Source organism: Scyliorhinus torazame, chromosome 8 (genome assembly GCF_047496885.1).
Source record: "Scyliorhinus torazame isolate Kashiwa2021f chromosome 8, sScyTor2.1, whole genome shotgun sequence".
Classification (NCBI taxonomy): Eukaryota; Metazoa; Chordata; class Chondrichthyes; order Carcharhiniformes; family Scyliorhinidae; genus Scyliorhinus; species Scyliorhinus torazame.
The window spans coordinates 112,426,311-112,450,474 of record NC_092714.1 but is presented as its reverse complement, the minus strand read 5'-3'; the positions used below and the strand labels follow the sequence as shown (position 1 = coordinate 112,450,474).

The 24,164-nt window shown below is 43.9% G+C and overlaps 1 protein-coding gene across 3 annotated transcripts; it reads right to left on the bottom strand.

Moving 5' to 3' along the window:
- Window positions 1-653: 653 nt before the first annotated feature.
- Window positions 654-18,611, bottom strand: LOC140428048 (uroplakin-1b-like). Of its 3 annotated transcripts, none has more exons than XM_072514042.1 (8): window positions 18,473-18,611; window positions 15,593-15,671; window positions 12,338-12,538; window positions 11,523-11,597; window positions 10,247-10,369; window positions 9,012-9,191; window positions 5,322-5,405; window positions 654-3,268 (listed from the first exon to the last, which is right to left on the bottom strand). In XM_072514042.1, the coding sequence occupies exons 2-8, from the start codon at window positions 15,659-15,661 to the stop codon at window positions 3,218-3,220; spliced, it is 783 nt and encodes a 260-aa protein (XP_072370143.1). In that variant the 5' UTR covers window positions 15,662-15,671; window positions 18,473-18,611; the 3' UTR covers window positions 654-3,217. The 3 variants fall into 3 exon arrangements, with proteins under 3 accessions (XP_072370143.1, XP_072370144.1, XP_072370145.1); XM_072514043.1 differs by having other exon boundaries at window positions 18,462-18,550; XM_072514044.1 differs by having other exon boundaries at window positions 18,453-18,529.
- Between the last annotated feature and the right edge of the window lie 5,553 nt (window positions 18,612-24,164).

Genomic DNA, 24,164 nt, shown 5'->3' with positions numbered 1-24,164 from the left:
GTGGGGTGCTCGTTCCAAGAGCCGGTGCAGACTCAGGGGGCCGAATGGCCTCCTTCTGCACTGTAAATTCAATGATAATCTATGATTAATCTAGGACAAAGGTTCGGCACAACATCGTGGGCCGAAGAGCCTGTTCTGTGCTGTATCATATCATCATAGAATTTACAGTGCAGAAGGAGGCCATTCGGCCCATCGAGTCTGCACCGGCTCTTGGAAAGAGCACCCTACCCAAGGTCCACACCTCCACCCTATCCCCATGACCCAGCAACCCCACCCAACACTAAGGGCAATTTTGGACATTAAGGGCAATTTATCATGGCCAATCCACCTAACCCGCACATCTTTGGACTGTGGGAGGAAACCGGAGCACCCGGAGGAAACCCACGCATACACGGGGAGGATGTGCAGACTCCGCACAGACAGTGACCCAAGCTGGAATCGAACCTGGGACCCTGGAGCTGTGAAGCAATCGTGCTATCCACAATGCTACCGTGCTGCCGTATTTTCTATGTTCTATGCAATATTGTCCACTTTACATCCATTTGAATCCCAAAACTCACCCAAATGTTGTCAGTAAAATTCAGATATTTCAACCAGTTTGATGTTTTATCCAGGTGTTCTTATTGCAAGATGAACAAAGACACAGACACAAGTTAACCATTCAACCCAAGTTTATTTTCAAGCGCAATAAAACAGTAGTCCCCCAAAATTATCCCATTCTTAATACTACCCATGTCGATGAACTAGACCAAGCTGTGGGTCCTTTCCTCAGGGCCTTCGTCTGTGAAGGTGCATCTCACAAACTGCTACCTTCTGTCCTCTGGTCCGGTATTGAATCTTCTCCACTGCCTGTGCGTTGAATCTTCACTGGGGAGGGTCTCTAGGTGCCTCCTTCGTGCCCTTCCAGTAGTTTCTCTGGATGTCAGCCAATGAGGTCACTGGGCAGGGGGTCGCAACACCCAATGGAGTTGCCGATTGCAACTCTGCAGGACACCAGGAACTCAGCCCAGAGATCTGCATGTATCCTTATCCCATACAAGGTCATCTAGCTGCCAAAAGTCTGGTTTCACCCAGGCAATCCATAACAATTGATCCATTTGAATGGGGCTGAATTCAGTCTGTTCTACTACACATGGCTACAAATGCTCTAGGTTTGCTCTTTTCTTTAAACTGAACTATTCACCTCTGCTGTACTAAAGCCCGACTCTCAGGCGGGATTCTCCATTTCCCCCAGCTCAGTATTTCTCAGTGGCATGCTGTTCACTGGTGGTGGGATTCTCTCTTCCCACTGCTCGTCTCTGGGATTTCCCATTGAAGCCACCACACATCTTCAGGAAACCCACAGGTGGGGGTGCACTACCAGTGGGAAGAGAGAATCCCAACGACCTGAGAATTTTGGCCCTCATCACTTGCACATCCATTTCAAGACCAACTTCATTGACACTATAGCCTTTATGCCAAGGCTAATCAAGATGAATAATAAATGCTGGCCTAGTCAGCAGCATACAACTGAATTTTAAATAATCTTTGTTCCAACCTGCCTCTACAATGTTCTCCATCACTCAGGACATTGCGCATTTGACATTGCAGCACTTGAAACTCCAATCAGCCTTCTTGCAAGCAACCTTTGCACCTCATAAATCTCTTCAAAACCTTCCACTTTGCCACATTTCTCATTTCAAAACCTACCCCTTCACTTGTCACAAGATTATTTTCCTTTGTATTATTTCAAAGTTCTGCTCAGTGTCAGTTCCTGGTGATCAAAGTAGTCCAAGTGACGCCGTTGCCCTCCAAATGCATTCTTCTGCTCAATGAAGACAGAGGGACCAGATCTACATTTGGTCCCATTTACAGCAGGAATATTTAAATTTCAGAAATTCAGGTGTAGCAATAAGAATCCAGCACATCAAAACTGAAGGACCACCTTACAGTTGGATTGTTAAACTTCCCAGCTTTGAGCATCTCATCAGCTTGGTCTGAATGCCATTCTGCCAAATGGACTGCTTTTGGAGCAAAATGATCCTCCATCACACCATAGATTCATTCATCTTCAAGGAGGTATGCAACAGAAGAGAGATCACCCTTCTGTTGATCCCGGTTTATTGAAGAATTATGCAGTTGGACATGGTCCAGCTTTCCAAGCATCTTTTCTTCTGTCATTCAATCAACTGCACATTGCCCTGAAGATTAATAATTTATTCTTAAAAATTAAATGCTTTCATACATTAGACAAGATATAAAAGAAACCCCATAATGTACATCTTATATTACATGTTTAATATTCCTTTTACAGAAGTGGTAAAGATGCCAAATACATCATCTCCAATAAGTTGTACTTGCATTTACGTTTCCCACAAGACAACAATGCCTTCAGTGTTTTTAAATTGACAACCTCAATGTTAGCAAGTATCAGCTAATGTTACAAGTTGAGCTATACACTACACAAGTGACCACTGTAAAAGTGACTTTGCCACAGATCATTTTATTGCTCAAGAAGAGTGATGATAATTTTATTACTTTGACATATAAATTTAAATTGTACCACTAGAAGAGGGCGAGGATCAAGTATGCTTATACGTGTGTTGCACAATGGTTTCAGGGTTTGGGCTTCTTTCTAAACTATCCTCTCCTACGAACACTATTTAATTTTGTAATATTCTGCCCTCCAATTACAACTGTGGAACTGATTTCTAATCACTAGTGTAGCTAAAAAGCAGGTGAACCATCATTTAGAGTTGAACATGATTCACCTTTCCCTCAATCTGTTAAGGACTCACTCACCAACTCTCACAGATGGGGAATCACTTTAAAAGACTGGCCAAAATACCAACTCTATCATCACACATCACCAGCTTACAAGTTACAGGGGTGTGAATAAAGTCCAATTTCTACTTAGTTAGTTTCACAACAACATACAAATTGTTGCTGGACTGAATTTCAGACACGGAGGACTGCAATCGAAACCATGGTCCAATTTCTCAATTTAATAAAGTTACAGGACTTTAAAAAAAAAGGCAGAAACTACTACTACTTCAAAAAAGTTATTCGTCAGGCCAACAAGTGGGAAGTGTTGAGACTATCAATTGAATAAAAGAACAGATTACTACTCCCAATACTTCATAGGTTCAGTTTAAGAGTCCTCAGTATTGCTACACGAGGGTAAGGCTGCAAATACATTTGATTTCAAGTCCATATATTTGAAGTCCAATGTCATGCTTTAATTATCCAGTACAGCATAGTAGTACATTGATCCAGCAAGGACAAAGAACTGAAACAAGAAAAAGAAACAAGTCAGTTTGTGTTGTAATTAAGTGTACGCCAAATTATCCATTTAGACATACCAAACAGCAATTCCTCCAGTATTACTCAAAGTTCTGATCGTAATAAGTTCATAAGCTCATAAGATATAGGGTGGGATTCTCCAGCGCGTTCACCCGGCGACCGGAGAATCCCACTCGAGGTCAATGGATTTTTCCATTGTTGGCGTCTCACCCATGGCGTTCTTGCGGCGGCGGGGTGGAAGAATGCAGCCCATAGGAGCAGAATTAGGCCATGGCCCAGCGAGGTCTGCTCTGCCATTCAATCATAGCGGAGATGTTTCTCACCTATTACCTACAATGCTACAGACCAAGAGCTGGATTACAAAAAAAAGCATCTCCTCCCAAGAACACATGACCTAGAGCAGAAGTAGGCAATGCAGCTTCCTGAGCCTTATCACCTTCAATGTGATCATGGCTGATCCCATCACAGCCTCAACTCCCAATCTCCATAACCCTTCAACCCATTGCCAATTAAAAATCTGTCTAACTCCTCCCAAAATGTACTCGCTGTCCCTGCATCCACTGCACTCTGGGGTAGCGAATTCCAGATTCACAACCCTTTGGGAGAAGTAGCTTCTCCTCAAATCTGTTTAAATTTGCTACCTCTTATTCCAAGATTATGGCCTCTTGTTTTAGAATGTCCCACAAGAGGAAGCATCGGCTCCAGGTCTACTTTATCCATACCTTTTAGCATCTTGTATACCTCAATTTAATAACAATGTGATAATCAGTTTATTAGTGATGATGGTGGAATAAATACTGGCCAAGATGCCACAGAGAATCTCCTGCTTCCTCCTTGTGCAATGTGTTCTCCGTTTCATATGTAGATCGAAAAGACAACCATTGCATTTCCCAATTAATGTACTGGAATGTCTGGCTAGATTGTAAAGGCTGTGAAACAGGAGTCTAGCATGAACTCACATCTGTTCTTCCTCATCCCTGCCCCTCACCACCATTTTCTTCAGCCCAAGCATCACTCAATCCAAGAGGCATATATTATTGCTTAAAGTATTTAGTGAGTAAAATAATTGAAGCAAACAGATCGATATCAATTAAAGTCAGTAAAGTTGCATTGAATAATTCGAAGAGAGCGTTTTGAGACGTCTATTTTCTCAAAGATTTGGTGACATACTGTTGCTTTGGTTAGTAAATAAATAGACAATCAAGATATCCAAATATAGCCTTCTTTCATAGCTCAATTACTTGCGTCGTTTAGCCTGATCTGCACTTAAGAATAGAGTAGATCTCCAAACTTCACCTCAGAATCTTAGGCTATGGTGGGAAAACCAAAATTTAACAACTTATACTGCAACACATACACAAAAAAACAAAGTTGGGGTTAGTGGCGATTTCCTCCAATCCCACAGCTGAATAATGTCAACATTACAACTGAAAGTGAAAATCGTCAGAGTCCCATAGGTTGCTCTCCCTTTTTGGAGAGGGAGCTGACTGGTGGTGATTTAACCCGAGCATCACCACACCTCAGGCAAAGTGCGAGGTTGAGCAGGCAGGGCCTTCATGAATAACCATTACAACGATGCAACATATGAATGACCATTTAGAGAGGTGCACCCAAATGGGGCCAAAGCCCAGCATAAGTCATTCTTTGAGACTAAAAAAGAGCAGACAAAACCGTGATGTGAATAAGTTAAATGCAGCTGTCTGCAGCTTTAGCTTTGAAAACCAGCATCAGGTTTTAGAAAAATAGTATAGTGAGGTGCAACGATCAAATCCGATCGATGGAACCAAGGAATATTCAGAGGATGGATCAGTAGGTTTCATTCACAGGGTCAATGTTCCCACTAAACAACTTGCTAGTCTGCAAGGTACCCAATAGACTTGGTCAGGCAATAAGCATCACAATTTTTTTTTCAAAAAAAAAAAAAAAAAGAGGGTTTGTGCACAACAAAAATTGAAAGAAACATCGCACAGGACACATTACTGAAAATTCTATGCAGGATGATGCATTAACTACCATTATTATAGGCACACATCACTTACAGTCCAACATAGGATGGCAAAGCCAAACCATGCCACACCCCAAGCATGTCTATTCAGAGGACCGGAAATAAAGTCAAAGCATCCCTGCAAAAAAATAATAAAAAAAATATGAAAGGCAGGTTAGAAAAACAATGCATACAAATAAAAATCCAAGCTTCTACTTGGGTCATGGAGCTGCCATTTCTATCTGTGCATTAAATGATCATGTTGAACCCAATGAGCACATAATGGCATTCACAAAAGAGTTGGTAGGGCAGACAACAAAATGAATCATTACTTGTCAAATTTGGGGAAAAAAAGTGGCGGGGGGGGGAAAACAAGCACTGGAAATAGTTGCAAATTTAGGTTTGCTATTGTTATATTCCCAGTTTCCATGGTGCCAGGTACTCCATAAACACATCTGAGGTAGTACAGTTGACTTGTAAAGTACTACAACTGTACTAGTATGATCCCCTTGATCGGAGGTTCATGTATTTTGCACACATAGGTCTCCCCTCTCCAAAGAGAGAGCCAGATAAGACTAGGTAGGAACTCACATAGGAACAGCTATTCAAAAGGAATACAATTTGGGCGAGATTCTCTGGCCTCCCCGATTCTCTGGCCTCCCGCAGCGTGTTTCTCGGCAGTGGGAGCCGGCCTGCCATAGGCCAGCGGAGGGATCTTCTGGGATTTCCTATAGAATCCACTTCACGCCGCCGGGAAACGGTGCATCGTCAGTAGGACCGGAAGATCTTGGCAGCCTGAACAGCTTTAAGATCTTGCCCACGATCTTTAGAAATGAACAATGTGACACTTCAATGAGTCATCTGGTTCAATTCCAAGCTAATTGTCAACTCCATTCTTCTCCTGCATCTTTCCCACCACTTCCTTGAAAGTCTCGTTTTCCCTTTTCTATCCTCACAGGAAGTTGTGGTTTGCTCCTGTTATTTCCCAGTACAAAGATTAGCCAGAAGAGTTCATCAACAAAACTGATGTCACATAAATCCCTTTTGAAAGCGGTTTCATAGAATGTCCTTTTGTCAACCTTAGTGCATTTCTTTATGTCGTACCACTACCACCCATTCCTCTCTCTCAGCTGCTTCTTGCATATAGATCACAATAATATCACTGCACAGTAGTGAAGGGAGCAAATAATTGTAGATGTGATGCCAATCAAGCAATCCTTATTCTGGATGGTGTGGAGCGTTGTGGGAGTTGCACTCATTCAGGCAAAGTGGAGAGCATTGCACCACTCTCTTGACTGGTGTCTTGTATTTGTGGATGTGCCTTGTATTTGTGTACAGGCCTTGGGAGTCAGGAAATTAGTTACGCTTTGCAGGATTATTGATTTCTGACCTGCTCTTGCCACGCATTTGCATGGCTAGTTTTTATTTTTATTCATTCATGGAATGTGGCCATCGCTGACTGGGCCAGCATTTGCTATCCATCCCCGAGCAGCCTCTTGCTAGGCCATCTAAGAGTCAACCATGACCGGGGACCTGGAGTCACATTTAGGCCACACCAGGCAAGGATGGCAGATTGCCTTCCCTAAAAACACGTAATGAACCAGAAGGGTTTTTACGACATCCGACAAGGGTTTCATGGTCATCATTAGACTTCCTAGGGGTAGAATTTTAAGGATGGTGAGCCATCAGGGGGCTGGGTGCAAAATCCTAATTGAATTCAAATTTCACCCTCTGCCATGGTGGGATTCGAATTATACCCTCCATGTTATTATGGTGATTAGGAATGTAAATGGAGGCCGCATGGGGGTGCAGTGGGTGGCACTGCTGCCTCCCAGCACGGAGGACCCAGGTTCAATCCCGGCCCCGGGTCACTGCTCATGTGGAGTTGCACATTCTCCTCGTGTCTGCGTGGATCTCACCCCCACAACCCAAAGATGTGCAGGGTAGGTGAATTGGCCACGCTAAATTGCCCCTTGGATTTGGGTACTTTCAAATTTATTTAAAAAAAAGAGACAGGAATGCAAATTGAATTAATTCAATACCATACTTCATATTGAATGTACATTCCATTCTGGTTTTATAACTATTCTTTACATTTCTACTTTTCTTCAGTGGTGTAGAAGGGTCATTTAAACTTAAAACATTAACTGCTTCTCTCACTCCACAGTTGCTGCAAGACCCAAGTTTATCAAGAGTTTTCTGTATTATTTCAGGTTTCCAGCATCCACTGTATTTTACTGTTACTCCTAGACCATTACCCTGGGTCTCTGGATTACTAATTTAGGGAAGATATCACTGCGCCACTGCCACCTCCACTCCAGTTCAGTTCTGGTCAATAGCCAGGAGTGCTGATAGTGGGAGATTATACAACCCATATCCAATAGTATCCAAATGCACAGTTCAGGAGACCTCTCCAAGTCATTCAGTACACAGGGCCAAATCAAAACACTGCAGAGGAGACCTCCTCCATAAACAGACAAAAAGTTTTAGCTCAGCCTACAGGCGGACCCACCAAGAGTTCACAATCTGCTTATCATCCTCCCCACAAGTGATTAAAACAACAATTGAGACTTTGATCATCCTGGACAAGTATTAATACCGCACTTTGATACATTTTTGACAATTGTCCGAAACATTCCTTTTAAAATTTCACCATAGCATAGCATGGTCAAAGATCCATAGAATCTCAACTTCTCAGAAGGAGGCCATTCAGCCCATCAAGTCTGCACCAACCCTCTGAAAGGCCCATTCCCCCACCATATCCCTGAAACCCCACCCAACCTACATACCTTTCAACACAAATGGAATTTTTAGCACAGCAAATCCACCTGACCTGCACATCTTTGGACTCTGGGAGGAAACCGGAGCATCCAGAGGAAATCCACATAGACATTGACATACATACACAGGACAATGTGCAAACTCCACACAGGCAGTCACCCCAGGGCCAGAATTGAACCTGGGTGCCTGGTGCTGTGAGGCAGCATCGTGCCACCTCAACTATTAATAATTAGTTCTAAAAAAAAAAAAAGGACCTGAATATATATTTGCTTTCCTGCAAGTGAATGCCATTGTTACTTATGTTTATGTGCAAAAAGTCATTCATTTGAGACTCCAGGACAAATGACAGCTTTATTTCCGAAAAGCAACAAAAATGGAATGTGCAGTGACAAATGCAAAATTTGGCATGGAATTCAATTTCCTTACATCCAATTTGCATTCCTAAGCATTTAATAACATGGGAGGGCACAATTTTATGACCCCCACCCCCGTCCCCCAATGGGTTCGGAGGTGGGGAATTGTTGTTGGGTAGTGGGACAGGGTTTCCTTTGCGTTTTCACCCACCCTGACCCGGTAGTGATTTTACACTGGGTGGGCAGGGCCTCTGGTGGGAAGCCCGCTCTGGTCCTAGTTCAGGGCACCTTAAATGCCACTTAAGTAGCCACGCAAGGACCTTTACCCACTCAGCCTGAATTTTTTTTGAGGTTGGCAATCAGGGGTATAAAAACAAAATAATAAAGTAAGTTCAATCTTGGACGGGAAGGGGGTGCTTCTTTTAACTGATAAGCCACCTCCCCAAAATGTTCCCTACCTTTAAAACGACACCTTCATCCCAGGAATTAGACTATTGAACTATATCCCTCAAGTAAGGAGATCAAAACAGTGCACAATACTCCAGATGCAGTCTCACCAATGCCCTGTACAGTTGTAACAAGGAAGTTAAATAATCCAATCCTTAAATTACCTGACGATGAACAAAACCTTGAACGCCAAGTTTGCAAGCATCCAACTGAGTGATCTGGTTAAATGCGTTGGTTACACAACACTCTCGAGGCCAGGGGAAGTCAGAATCTAGATGGGTTGATCTGAATGCAGAGTTGAACTGAACCCAGTCCTGTGGTCCATTGACTCCACAGCAATTATTCTGCAAGGAATGAAGGGAAAAATTAACTCATTACAAGATGGGACTCATGACAAGAGGAAAACATGATAAAGCTGTTGTAGGTTAAGTAAATCACCTTCACCCACCCCCAACCAATTCCTCCATGGAGTATAAAATGTATTTTTCGCCCAAATGGGTGAGCTGGAAAACTTATATACAGCTTGTGCTGAAAAGTACCATAATGTGATTTTACACTTCGCAAACTTTCTTCAAAACTATGCAAAAATCGGAGTGCTGGAAATACAGCAACTCTGAAAACATACATCTCTGCAAATGGAAACATCAGCTTATAACTTGTAAGAACATAGTTAGAAGATAAACTGGAAATATTTATAAAGTGGGATGAAACTCTGCCACAAACAAGCCAATAACACAGGATCACTCTTGCAGATGAATACAGATTTTTTTAAAAACATTTTTTTAAAAATTTTTTTTATAGTACCCAATTAATTTTTTCCAATTAAGGGGCAATTTAGCGTGGCAAATCCATCTACCCTGCACATCTTTGGGTTGTGGGGATGAAACCCACACAAACGCGGGGTGAATGTGCAAACGCCACACGGACAGTGACCCAGAGCCAGGATCAAACTTGGGACCTTGGCGCTGTGAGGCAGCAGTTCTAACCACTGCACCACCGTGCTGCCCCACAGATGAATACAGATGACCCACAAAAGGGATCTTTCGTCTCATGAGTTAATCAAGTGTAAACCGATCTTCCAAAATACTGACAATGATGTATAACGGTTTGCGTTTTATTTAAAAAGGTGTCAGGTTTTTAAAATCTTGATAATCAGAAGTTCTTAGCTGTCCGCCCCCAAAAGAACATTCACAGAGACCCATATCCTACCCTGCACTATTGTATGAAAAATATTTAGTCCAGTGACTTTTCAATAACTGACTTCTGGAGCTTGGATGCCAAATATATTCTAGTTCTCTCATCTCTGCTATAATGAAATGCTCTACTCATTCCACCCAAATATTACCAAAAGCCTACTTCAACAGTATACAAGCTCTTTTCCCTATCCTGCCTCACTTACCTCAGCCATGATACGATTCCAGGAATCGGTGAGGCCCATGTAGTTTTTGAACTGATCGTCATTCTGCCAGTTCCGGTTATCATACAACTGGAGCATTTGCTTGAGGAAAAAGTTTGGAACCAACTGCAAAATAATTGAGGATGTTAAAAAATGTGTACAAGCTATTTTACTCCATGAAGAAGCCCAAGCAAACTGGATTTCCAACATAAAAAAAGGACCACCTACTCAAGGGCAATTTGGGGATGAGCAACAAGTGCTGGCCTAGCCAATGACACCCACATCCTGTGAAAGAATATTTAGGAGAAAAAAAAGACAAAGCAAGCTAAACAATAGGATTCACATCTGAAGAGACTGGTGAGCAATTCAGGGGAAGGTATCAGAATTCAGTGTTTGCCGAGGGTTTCCCACCAGATGCAAACTTGAATTTTCAGGTGCGGATGGACTTTGTGTCTTTCAACTACTTGTAAATTCTCCAAGGTACCCTGGAGAACCCTTCAGAGAACAGAAGATTTGGGCCATTGTGTTGGAACTCCAGTCAAACTGGATGACGTTTGCAACCAGGGGGCAAGGCCACAGTCAATTATTGTATTTCGTTTATACAAACAGAAGAAAATACAATATATAACCTTTTATTGTCACTATGAAGTTACTGTGAAAAGCCCCTAGTCACCACATTCCGGCACCTGTTCTGGTAAGCTGGTATGGGAATTGAACCCACACTGCTGGCCTTTTTCTGCATCACAAACCAGCTGTCTAGCCCACTGAGCTAAACCAGCCCATAGGTCAAACAGAACCCATTTTAGTCACAAGTGTTCTCAAAATATTTGTTGCCAAGTTTGTCCAATGTGGTCAGCTGAACTTGATTCATAATTTTCTGGACACGAACAAACCCAAGGAATTGTTAGATCCTTGCACTTCTGCAAGCTCTTAATTTGTCTGGTTGGTTACCTCTGCAAATTGCACTTGGATAAGAGGGACCCAGAATATCCCAAGTAGACCTTCTCAACCTTGGGCAGCCAATAGAAACATTAAGTACACACAGGTTTGTACTGGACAGCAGCAAGCAGATTATCGCCTCCTTAACCCATTATGTTGTAATGCCAGTGTTAGTTTATGCACCTCATCATCTTGTTATCTTTATGACTTCCAAGATGGCCAAGTTGAATAAACTTATGCAAATGACAATTATGCATTTAGGTTTTCCATGATCTATTTCAAATATGAATGGATCCATTAAATTAATAGAGCAGTTGCTTAAATGAGAAAAGTTACTCACAAAGTCCCTGTGTGTTGCAGCTGTGATGCATGAAGCAACTTCAAAGATATAGACAATAAGCATCAAAATAATGTACTGAAAAAAAACAAGACAGAAATTTATGCACCTTAAAATCCAGAAACAGAATAATCACTGCAAATTTTATGATTAATAGGAATGCTTTTCTGCTCGTTAATCAGAATAACTGTACAAAGCAAGATTAATTGCAGCTTTCCAGAACTTCAAGAAAAGGGTTCACTGTTTCAGGCAGGCAGACATCCTGGGACTTAAATTCCTTAACTAGTTGGGTATGCACCACAACACTGTTATTGCAACTAAATTCATCATGGAAAGTTCAATTTTTTTTCTAAAATAAGGGGCAATTTAGCAATGCCAATCCACCTACCCTGCACATCTTTGGGTTGCGGAGGTGAGACCCATGGAGGGGAGAGCCACGCAGACATGCAGGGAGAGAATGTATTAACTCCACATGGACAGTGACCCGGGGTCAGGACCACACCTGGGTCTTCGGTGCAGTGAGGCAGCAGAGCTAACCACTGTGCCCTCCCAGGAATGTTCATTTGAATTATCAGAAGAGTTATGTGTAACTGTTGTTTCTTTTCTTTTAAAATACAGGAATACCCGACATTATATATCAATTAAGTGTGTAAAAAGTGCCCGGTGCAAGGGAACCATGCCCAGGATATGTTTCAGGCTGAAAAATAATTTCAGGTAGTGCCTGATGTACTGGGGCAGGCAAAGTCACAACTGATTGCAAATAGTACAAGTTAAAGTGATTCAAAAATGACAATTTGCTAGGCAGAATTCAAACTTACTGCTAAGATAACTTTCTTGGCTGATTTCATGATTCCAAATATACCAACTATGCTCAGTATAAACAAGCAGAAGCCAACAAAAAGTCCAATCCAAGCGGCGGCAAAAACGTCACCATTGTCGGCAGCTGAAAGTAAAGGCCAAAGGCCATGCTGATCCGAAACATGGAAAATGCATTCAGCCATCAATGCAATGCCGCACAACTGAAAATAGAAGGAGAGGATTAATAGACAATTTTTAAATCATTTATCTAAAAATGCAACTCACCATACAAATGGAGACATTTCTTCTTCGGACCAAGGCACTACTTTTTTAAAAAATGGACGGAACCAGTCTTCTAGTTTGCAACTGAAGAGATCAGATAGAAATTCTGACTAAAAGGCCAATGCTATGAAACTACCCAACAACCATTCTGTCATAATCAAACTCCAGAAAAATGACACACATTAATTTATTTTATTTTTTCCATGAAGCATTCTCATGAAGTTCAGATTCCGTTTTGATTTCAGGGAAATTAGTTTGGGGCTTCACCAGGCTAGTCAGGAACATTCGTTGCAAATTCTAGGTGGTGTGTAGAGTATTAAAACAAAAGAACTCAAATGTGGTCATTATGAAAAGGTCTATTAAAATACTAACGTGAGCACAATTTCACCCACCATCCCCATTACAAAAAATGTATTTAATTTTCCAGTAGGTGAAGCTTAAAAAGCCACGGTCTTCCATTCCCTTCAAATACCCATTTGTCAAGTGCACCCTAACATGAGGATATCTGCACCCCCCCCCCCCCCCCCCCAATTGATCTCTTAATGTTTCCAGCAACATTTTTAGATAGGTGCCTATTACCATGACTGAGATCAGTAGAATGCAACACTAAATTGTGCCTTTTACCAATTCAGTTACTGAAATGCAGTGCATTAACAATCCTTGCTCACATTTACTTCCAAGGTAGAGTCCAAACACCGGTCACTAGAAATTTGACTATACAAGTTTTGAGGTGTACCATTTAAATTCTAATTAAAATATCCTGTCGAATAGAAAATTTCAAAAATCAAACAAATTCAGCCAACATGTCTAAAAGAGCAGTCTTTCAGCTACTTAAATTAATGAATCTGCATAAATAACCAAACATTGCATGAACACAAAAAATCTTTTTTATGTTCATATTAAACAGATAAAAATATTTTTTAAAAACGTGTTATTCCATTGTTACAGGCGTTGGTCATTTTAGTTTCCTCCTTTCACACATTACGCATCAAAGATTATTAAAGAAATCCATCCACTCCCAACCAGTAATTGGGAAATGTTGGAACCGCCCGATGAGAAAACACCACAGTTTCATCTCCAATACCAAACATGTGAAGCTTATTTAGAAGGAACCTCACTGCAAGACACAGAGGATATGTAAAAATCAGTACAATTTCCCGAATAGGATTTAGCATTAGGGAAGTCTTAGCTTAGATTATCTTCTCAAACAAAAAGGCAAGATGATTGTTTTGGCTTCTACCCAATTATGCTTCCACTGTCTGTTCAGGCATTTTCTTTAATAAGGCAAATTGATACTCGGGGCTTAGCTGGGAGAAAAATTCAAATCCACGCCAAGTCATGCTGGATTTAAGATTAGGGAAACTCGTTATTAAGGAACAGAAATGCGCTTTTGAAGTGATAACACTACTCCATTGTGATGCGGGGATGGGAGAGCAAGTGTGGCAAACCTCAACTAGGAAGAAAACTGGACAGAAGGCAGTATTAGGAAGTTAGAAGCATAATGAGCTTGGAACAGTAACAAAGATTTATTATGGTTTGGTTCTGGTGAATTGAAAGAAATGAAAACACCCCTTGCAAACTTAGTGGAAGAAAAGGGATTTGGTGCCCAAGATGTGGCTTAAAAAAAAAACCCACGAGATTAAACAGATCAGTGTGATGTAGAAGAAAGCTCAAGACATTTGAAATTTGAAAGTAATTTTATGCCAGCTCATCAAGACTCAGCTAATTTGCTAGGCTGTGTTACTATACAAGGGAGCTAATAAAATTGGATTACTTTGAAGTAGAGTTGCCAACTATGATTAAATGTATTCCGGGAGGTTACATCACATGGCTTGCCCCCTACACTCCAACCATTATTCGGCCTTGTGACGTACTGCTTTCCTCAACTAATTGAAAAGCAAAAAACCTCAAAGGCCCAACTGGATGAGCCTTTCCTCTTTCTCCTCTCCCAATATTTTATATCTGGTAAAGAGAAAAATGTAAAAAGTAAATGACAAACAAATGTAATGTCCCAATGAATCTTTTTTCCAGGGTTGCATACATTCGTGTCCATAAGATGTAGGAGCAGAATGTAGCTATTTGGCCCATCGAGTTTGCTCTGCCATTCAATGAAATCATGACTGGTCTGATCATCCTCAACTCTACTTTCCCACCTTGCCCTCATTACCCTAGATTCCCTTCCCGATTAAAAACTTGTCCGTCTATCTCAGCCCTGAAAATACCAACAACCCAGTCTTTACAGCGCTCTGTGGTAAAGAATTCCAGATTCACTATCCTCTTCAGACAAAATTCATCCTCATCTCTTTCCTTATAAATTTAAAGTGCCCAATTCTTTTTTTTTCTCCCCCAATTAAGGGGCAATTGAGTGTGGCCAATCAACCTACCCTGCACATCTTTGGGTTGTGCGGGTGAAAACCACGCAGACAGACAGTGACCCGGGGCCGGGATCGAACCTGGGTCCTCAGCACCATGAGGTAGCAGTGCTAACCACTGTGCCACCTTCCTCATCTGTCTGCAGGGTTGGAAACCCCACTATAAAGCATGCAGTACAATTCATGGGATAACACCTGCAATACTCGATTCCAGAGGCCTAGTGACTGGAACCTTTGCTACTCAAGACAATTTTAGACTGCAAAAAGATATGGGCCAGAATTCTCCAGCTGTTTGCTGGCGGCAAGATCCTCTGGTCCCACTGGCAGCACACTCTCACCCATGAGTTTCCCCAGAGGCATGGGGTGGCTTCAATGGAAAATCCCATTGACAGCAGTGGGAGCAGAGAATTCCGCCACCAGCGAGCAGCTGAGCAGGGAGGCCAGAGAATCCCAGCCATAGACAAATCACATGCTAGTCAGCACTGGAAATGTGAAGATATGTAATAAAACTGAAAAAAAATCAAAAATATACAAACAATTTTCCTGCAACAGATTAGGAAACCTAGCCAGTACCATTCTCAAATACAGTAACATGAGCGCAAATATTCAGCCAATACATACCATGATGACCACATTTCCAAAAATGAGCAGTCCTTGGAACATCCTCACTCCAGAAGTTCCTTTGGCCATTTTTGATCAGCTAAAATAGTAAACAGAAAAAAAACAACACAATTCTTTAAATCTGGCATATTAAAATAACCAATCTAGTGCTGTGATATTAAATCTCCAGAAAGAATAGTGTGGTACATTGTAGTTACAGAATATAGCCTATAAATCAGAGATGGGTCTTGTGCTGGAAGATAGTACAGCCCAAGTCGGAGGTTCAAAGTGATTGAGGAAGGCAATATAGTTACAATTCTTTACAGCAACATAGTTACCATTCTTTGCAGCAGCCATCAATAAAGGATTTTTCTTTCATCCAAGTGATAAAAAAAATCCTCAAAATGTTGAAGTCCAGTTATCTATTGATTTCTATTCATAGACCATAAAAATCACAGACGGGTTCACACAACACCCATAGACATGATTGTAGCAAGTACAGTGACAATGACTACATGTATCCCAGTGGTCATTGAGGTGTTCCACATATCTATCAATGCACACCTACAAGATGTACTGCAAGAACTCAAGGGTCTGGCACCTAGAAGGTCAAGGACTGTAGATGCGTGGGGACACTTCCTTCCAAGCTCCCCTCCAAATATCACAATATCCAGACTTGGAAGCGGTTCCTTCACTGTTGCTCGGTCAAAAGCCTCGAACATTCTTGCTCATAGAATTGAGCGTTCCTACACCACATGGACAGTAATGTTTAAGAAGACAGCTCACCACCACACTCTCACATGCAAGTAGGGATGAGATGGGCAATTGCTGGCCAGCAACACTCATCGCATGAATGATATTTTTAAAAAACTAATCACAGCCAAGGCAACAATTGCTGCATTTTGGAGACAGTAAGTGAAATGGTCTCAGTACTTTAACATCATGTGCACAGTTGTGTTCACATCAACAGATGACAAAATGCTTGAACAATAAATTGGTATGAAAGCGTATTGGGAGGAGGGGTGGAGAGGGAATTTCAACATCAGACATGGGCAATTGAAGGCCCAGCATTACAAATCAAAGCATTGAAAAAGTTAGCATATCAGTTATTCAGAGTATGGGAAAGTGAATGGTTAGGGATATAGAATCCCTACAGTGCAGAAGGAGACCATTAAGCTCATCAAGTCTGCACCGGTCCTTGGAAAGAGCACCCGAATGAGGCTTAAGCCTCCATTTCTCCCCCCCTCCCCTCCTCCACCACCTCCTGGAGCTATGAGGCAGCAGTGCTAACCACTGTGGCACCCTATCAGCTAAGGTGATCAAAATTTGCCAAACTCAAAATGATCAATGGCCTCAGGAAGTGATTGCTCAGGTCAGGTATCAGAGGACTGCCAGCAGCCTGAGGAATTCCACTCCAGCATAAATCATAGACGCTGCGACAACGAATGAACGGACATCACGCAACAATCACCAGGCAGGAATGTTCCCTTCCAGTCGGGGAACACGTCAGCAGTCAAGGGCATTCAGTCTCTGATCTCCGGGTAAGCGTTCTCCAAGGCGGCGCAACAACACAGAATCTTATAGTCAAGTTCCGCACACACGAGTGCGGCCTCAACTGGGACCTGGGATTCATGTTGCATTACATTCATCCCCCACCATCTGGCCTGCGAAATCCTACCAACTGTCCTGGCTTGATACAATTCACACCTCTTTAACCTGGGGTTACCCCATCTCTGGATCTGTAAAGATTTAATCACCTGCTAATGCTCGCATTCCAAGCATTGTCTGGTATATTTGAATCTGTCTACATATATGTTTCTGGAACATACCTCTTCATTCACCTGAGGAAGGAGCAGTGCTCCGAAAGCTAGTGACATCGAAACAAACCTGTTGGACTTTAACCTGGTGTTGTAAGACTTCGTACTGTGCTCACCCCAGTCCAACGCCGGCATCTCCACATCATAAATCAACACCTACAAGGGCAGGGGAATCTTCATCTTTTAAACAGAGAAATCTCCCTCTGGGCAGCAGAAAGCTCCCAAGGCCCAACTCAAAAATTACATCTTATACAAACCAATATGGAAAGGTATCTGTAGTTACACATTAAAATCCAACAGTTGAGACATAATTCCATTGCAGAACAAGCACAATAGAATCCCATCCCTGACCTCCCCTCCCTAAATGGAAAATGCCTGCAGCTCAGGCCATTAACTGAAGGGAACAGGTTCTGCAACATTCTTAAAGAGACAAATACCAACATTCCAAGTCGCCAACTTAGAAAGAAGTTGCAACCAGAGTCATTAATAACCAAAATATATTTTATCATTTATACCAGGAAGAAAAAAATAATCTAAGTCAAAGCCTCACCCAAATTACGTGACAAGCGTCCAAATTGGATCCCAGGAATAGGTCAAAAATAACCTTAAGGAGAGATACAAGTGCACCGCACCCACAGCCAATAGGCATCATGTATTTCAGCAACTACATACTGGAACGAAACTGGATGGATTTGGAGAGTTTACAGGTGAAAAAGAGAGAAACACCGAACAAAAACACGCCTTGAAATATCACAAAACAGAGCTCTGTTCTCAAAGGGGGCAGGATGAAAGCACAGGACAGCCTAACAGGCTTTAATAAAAGCAGTTGGGCTAAAAAATAGTTGGCGTTACAGGAATTTCAACCACTTTCATGCGCTTTGTTTCGAAGTTACAGCGGCGGCTAAAAAAAACTAAGACGCAAACATATTTCAAAGTAAAGAAAAAATAATCGTCAATTGTTTTCAAACTGATTAAATGGAAGAGATTAGACAGCAGGCAGACAACGAAGCCCACCCTTCAAGTATTGAGCTCAGTTAAATCAATGGCAATGCAAATAAATATACCTGGCTGACCTGCACCTTACCCTGATGCCTCTGTGTCTCTCTGCTCCTCTCCTCTTTCTATCCTGGGAGGAACCCCACTCACAACATTTAAGCCCCGACCAGGTTCTTGCGCTTGCGCACTATGCCAACCCCCCACACATGCCACACCTATACAATGCTTTGCTCCCAGCTCATTGTTGGGAGGTTTCTTCTTTGTAACATAACCATTATACCGTTTTAAAAGAAACAGTGCATCTGCTGAAAGGCAGCCAAAGACACCTCCACCTTCTGGACTACAGGGAAGTGACAGCCCTAAATCTATAATGTGGTTTATTAGCCTCCCAATAAAGACTGACGTTCAAAAGGAACGGTGCAATAGGGAATTCAAATGCTCGGAGTTGAATACAAGTTTGAAATGGGAAAGCAGCTGCATGTGTCCCATGTGTATATGAATGAAATGTGCTGGACCCTTCTAGTTTCTGAAAATTTGACAGAAACACAATGCAAGGTGGTGAGGTAAACTGCAAGTGTAGATGAAGCACTGAAGGACTACAGAAAGACCTCTGCAATTGGGTAGAGCTATACCAATTCCAATACAGAAAAGCGCAAAGTGGTACACATTGAGGAAAAGAACTTATAAAACTTATAAATATCTGTGGGATGCTGGTTGTTGCAGCAATCATGTCACAGAAGACAGAGGGCAGAATTTCCCATGGGAAAATCGAGGGGCGCGATTTTACAAAAAGATTTCTAAGTGTGGTAGCGAGTGGGAACTGCCAGGAGCTTCCCAACACTCGGACCGGTGAGGTCGTCACCGGTATCAAACATTAATTGGGCCACTTAATGAGGCCCCACGGGCTTCATGGCGCAAATGATGGTCCCGCCGGCAGATTTGCCAGGACTGCGCTCGCCAGTCTTCTGCGAACAAGGGAGAGCAGCACTTAAAGCATTCCCGCAGGGTCAACCCCAGCTCACAGCCATGCCGCTGAAGCAACCAGCCCCACAATGCAGGGAGGCAGACCTGGGCAGACTACCTGAAGCAGTCGAGGCCAGATGTGATGCCTGTTTCTCCGAAGGTCAGCCACAGCACAGCCAGTGCCGCCTGGGAGGAAGTGGCAGCAGCTGTCAGTTCGGGGAGTGTGCCCCAGAGGACCAACACCCAGTGCCACAGGCAGGTCAACAACCTCCACCATGCCACTCAGGTGAGTTGGCACCATACCGCCGCCACCACCCCAAGACAATGCACCTGGCACCGTCCCCGCCCAGTCAAGCTCCGTGTCCCGGCCCACTCATTTCCAGCAGTGACGCTCAGGCCACCACATTCCCGCCCCCCGCCCCCATCCTTCCCACCCCCCATTCGGCCCATCTTCCCAATCCCCGAGCACCCACCGCACCCCTGCGATGAACGAGGCATGCGACTAACAATGCCCAGTCTGTGTCCCCGCACAACCGATGGGAGAGGGCCCAGTCAGGTGACGGGGTGCCAGACACAGAGTCCTTACCCCCTATGAGAAAAGGGCCCTGGAGGTTGTGGGGGTGGCCAAGGACAGATCAGTGACCATCATAGAGGTTGCTGCACCGTGCAGAGGTGAGGATCCACCGACCCCCACCCAGATGACCTGCGAAACATGAGTTGTTAATGACGTATAGACTGACCCAACCCTCCCATTGTCCCACAGAACCTGCAGCCAACGGCACCAGCCCATTTGGGGTGCCGCCCCTGCCTCCCAAGGGAACACCGCAGAGGTTCACTAGCTCCCCTGAGTTCCACGCCCCGACAATGGTGCAACTCGCAGTCAGCACACGGTACAATGTGGCACGGTGGGACATCTGCCGTCGGCAATTGAGCCACGGCCTCTGGCCTCAGAGCCCCCAGAGGGCTCCTACCAGGGGCATCCAAAGCCAAGGGGCTTGGTAAATAGCTGGCTACCTCCACCTTTGATGTGTATCCTGGGGACACACCTGCAGTGTTATGCAGATATGCATATCTGTATATAACTGTACATGATTACACCAATGTATATACCTGTATATAACAGTACCAGCGTATATAGCTAATGATCAATGCATGTAGCAACAGTCATGACCTCCTGCCAGTAGGTGGAACCAGACACCCATAGAGACATATATATGCCAGGGGACGGACGAGACCGAGGCACTTGGCAGCAGGACAGACAACGAGATAGTCGCATCACACCTTAGCTCCACAGTAACATAGACATAATTGTTTGTACATAGAATTGCATGGTTACCTTTCTGTGTGTCAAGAATAAATACTTATTACAACCACATCCTCATGTTCTATCCGTGTCTTCATGATCGGGGGAGCCATAGAACACAACACGGTACCAGGCATGCTGAAGAACTCGAGGTAACCACAGACAAGACAACCCACACAGCAAAATAGAAGAAACCAGACGAACAACCGCTCTACCCCGGTGATCTGAGGATTTGCGACTCCACGCAACACAAGACGGTGAAGTGCGAGATGGATGGTTTGAAGGTACCCCACCGACTTCAGGTTTTCGGCAATTGGGACACAAACTGGCGCGGTTTTAAACAGCAGCTTGAACTCTATCTTTTGGCCCATGGCGACAGGCACTGCCTGATGAAAGGCACGTTGCGTTGCTGCTAACGACAGCAGGTTCTCAAGTACTTGAACTATACAATTCATTTAGCTTTGAGACGAAGAACAGAGCTATGAGGAGGTGATTCAAAGTTTTGATCGGCATTGTTTTCATAAGAAAAATTGGACTTTTGAACAATGTATGCTCCGTTCCCGCACCAAGAAAGACAAGGGATCCTTCGACAACTTTGCGATGGATCTGTGATTAAAGGTCCAGTCGTGCAATTTTGGACAATTGCAATCCTCAGTGATGAGGGACCAAATCGTTTATGTCGTGCTGCGAGAATGATTGTTATGGGAAGACAACTTCATGCTGGACGCCACCATCAGAATGTGCCAGGCAAGTGAGGTCTCTGCACAGCAGATCGGGGCCTTCAGCACAGTAAGTGTTGGCACCAATCCAGGAATAGATGCTGGTGCCATAAATCCCTTGACGCAGTTCAGGAAGAAACATGGCCCCGGTGCGGGTGGCCATTTTGAGCGCAGTGGTATGCAGCCACACATAAATCTTTGACCCGGTGTAGGCGGCAATTTTGAGCGCACCGCTATGCAACGTCAGAAGAAACGTGGTCGCAACGGGGTGGCCATTTTGGGCAACAAGCCTCATCCACCATTTTGTGCCAAACATATGGCAACAGACACTCGCTGCGGCGATGCCCTGCTTTCAAAAGAAATTGTCACAAATGTTTCAGGAAGAGCCATTTTGCCCGCTGATGCACAGTTGATCGGGCAGAGAAAAGAGCCCAGATAAGGACAAGAGGGACAACTACCAGGCCAATGTGGATATGGTTATGAAGAATGAGTCGAGCAATTCGGCCAGCCCAAACAAAGAAGTGACGCTTACAGACTGCAACCACAGTGAGGCAAATGTGGGAGCAATCGAGGACAGATAGACGATCACGGTAATGCTCAATGGAACGACCATCAAGTGCAAACTTGATACGGGAGCAAAAGAAAATCTGATCCCGTTCTCGGAGGTGCAGTGGCTAAAGGTCGTACCTCACTCCGGGAGAAATGATTTAGAAGGACTACAATGGTCATTGGATCCCAACCTTGGGAGAATGCAAGCTTGATGTCACAGTCAAAGAGGTAATGCACAAAATACGATTCTCCGTGGTGGAGATGGAGCGTGAATCACTTATTGGGGTGCAGGCATGTGAAGAGTTCGGGATCGTCAAGAGGGTGTATACCACAGATTGCATGGCACCCCGCCGACACCTCTCTGTGGAGACATTCTCCAAGACACATCCGGAGATACCCTACTGTTCACCTACTGCATGCAACTGAAGGAGGATGCGAGACCGGTAGTGCATGCATCCTGATGGGCTCCTGCTATGCTGAAGGAGAAACCCAAGGCTGAGCTGCAGCGGATGACAACCCTGGGTGTCATTAAGCGCATAGAAGAAACCACTGACTTGGTAAACCCGATGGAATGCATAAAGAAACAGAATTGGGACCTGAGAATTTGCAATGACCCCAAGGATCTTAACACGAGCATCAAAAGGGAGCACTACCCCATCCCAACAAGGGAGGAAATTGTGTGCGAAATGGCTGGAGCAACATGTTCCAGCAAGCTGGATGCATCACAGGGTTTCTGGTAGCTCAAGCTTGATGAGACAAGCACAAGACTGTGCACTTCCAACGTGCCCTTTGGCCGGTACTGCTTTCAGCGGGTGCCTTTTCGTGTCATCTCTGCATCGGAAATATTTCATCGGGCCATGCAGCGCATAGTGGAAGGGCTGCCGGGTGTCCGTGTATATGTTGACGTCATCATAATCTGGTGGTCCACGTGTGAGGAGCATGACGCACAGCTCTTTTAAGTTCTCAAAAGTGTCAGTAAGAATAGCCTCAAACTCAATCAGGCGATATGTCAAGTCGACATGGATACGATCACCTTTCTCGGAGATAGGATATCATCAACGGGGGTGCAACCGGATGATGAGAAGATCAAGGCCATCATCAAGATGTCGAGGCCCATGGATAAAAAGGATGTCCTGCGAATTCTGGGCGTGATTAACTTTATGGGAAAGTTCATTCCCAACCTTGCCTCCTTAGCAAGTGTCTCAAGGAGGGTTGGCCAAAAGGCTCCTGCTCTGCATACTATAATGTTCGTGCCGAGTTCAGTGAGGTGGATGGTCTGCTTTGAAGGCAGCACAGGATTGTCATCCCTCATTCGCTGAGGCCGCTCATGCTAAAAAAGCTTCACGAAGAGCACTGGGGCATTGAAAAATGCAAATGCAGGTCCTGGGAGATGATATACTGGGCAGGCATCACCCAGGACACCCAGAACACAGCAGGTATGGTGGAGCAATGTGATATCTGTCAAAAATTTCACTGCAGGCAAAGCAAGGAGCCCATGCAAGTGTAAGATGTCATTGCCAGTCCATAGTATAAAGTCGGTATGGACTTCTTCCACTTTCAAGGGAGAGACTACCTGGTTGTCATCACTTTTTTCTCAAATTACCCAGAGGTGGTGCAGTTGCCCAACGCAACAGCTGGCTGTATAATCCAACAGGTCAAATTGATCTATGCCCAGCATGGCATACCATCCAGCGTCATATCGGTCAATGGTCCTTGCTTCAGCAATCATGAATGGATTACGTTTGCTCCCCCATATGATTTTAAACACATCACATCGAGCTCGCTCTATCCACAGTCGAATGGGAAAGAGGAGAAGGGCAGACACATAGTTAAACAGCAGCTCACAAAGGCTCTGGATATCCAGAAAGACATGTACCTTGCCCTGCTCAGCTGCTGATCAGCCCCACTGGTAAATGGCCTGTCACCGGCACAACTGCTGATGAACAGGCAGCTGCGGACAACCCTGCCCTCCATGGTAGCCCCCCACAGTCGATCAAAAGCTCCAGAGGACGTTCGTTCTGCAGAAACGAAAGCAGAAGGAAACCTATGACAAGCCTACAAGGGCACTCCAGCAAGGATCTCAATGGTAAAGGATAGACAAGGCGAGCAACAGTTGTTCAGAAAGCGGGTCCGCACTCGTATAGAGTGTTTCCTGAGGATGGCTCATTTATGTGCCAAAACTGAAGAGCCCTACTCAAGATGCAACACCCTTTTGTATTCAACCCAGCAGATGAGTCTGGGTACAC

What these genes read in the sequence shown, in the direction of transcription:
- LOC140428048 (XM_072514042.1), bottom strand. Translation starts at nt 15,661, where the DNA reads ATGGCCAAAGGAACTTCTGGAGTGAGGATGTTCCAAGGACTGCTCATT. An exon ending in TTGGAAATGTGGTCATCATG is followed by an intron (nt 12,539 to 15,592) that starts GTATGTATTGGC and finishes TTCTATTTTCAG; the next exon opens with TTGTGCGGCATTGCATTGAT. An exon ending in GGAATCGTATCATGGCTGAG is followed by an intron (nt 9,192 to 10,246) that starts GTAAGTGAGGCA and finishes CATTCCTTGCAG; the next exon opens with AATAATTGCTGTGGAGTCAA.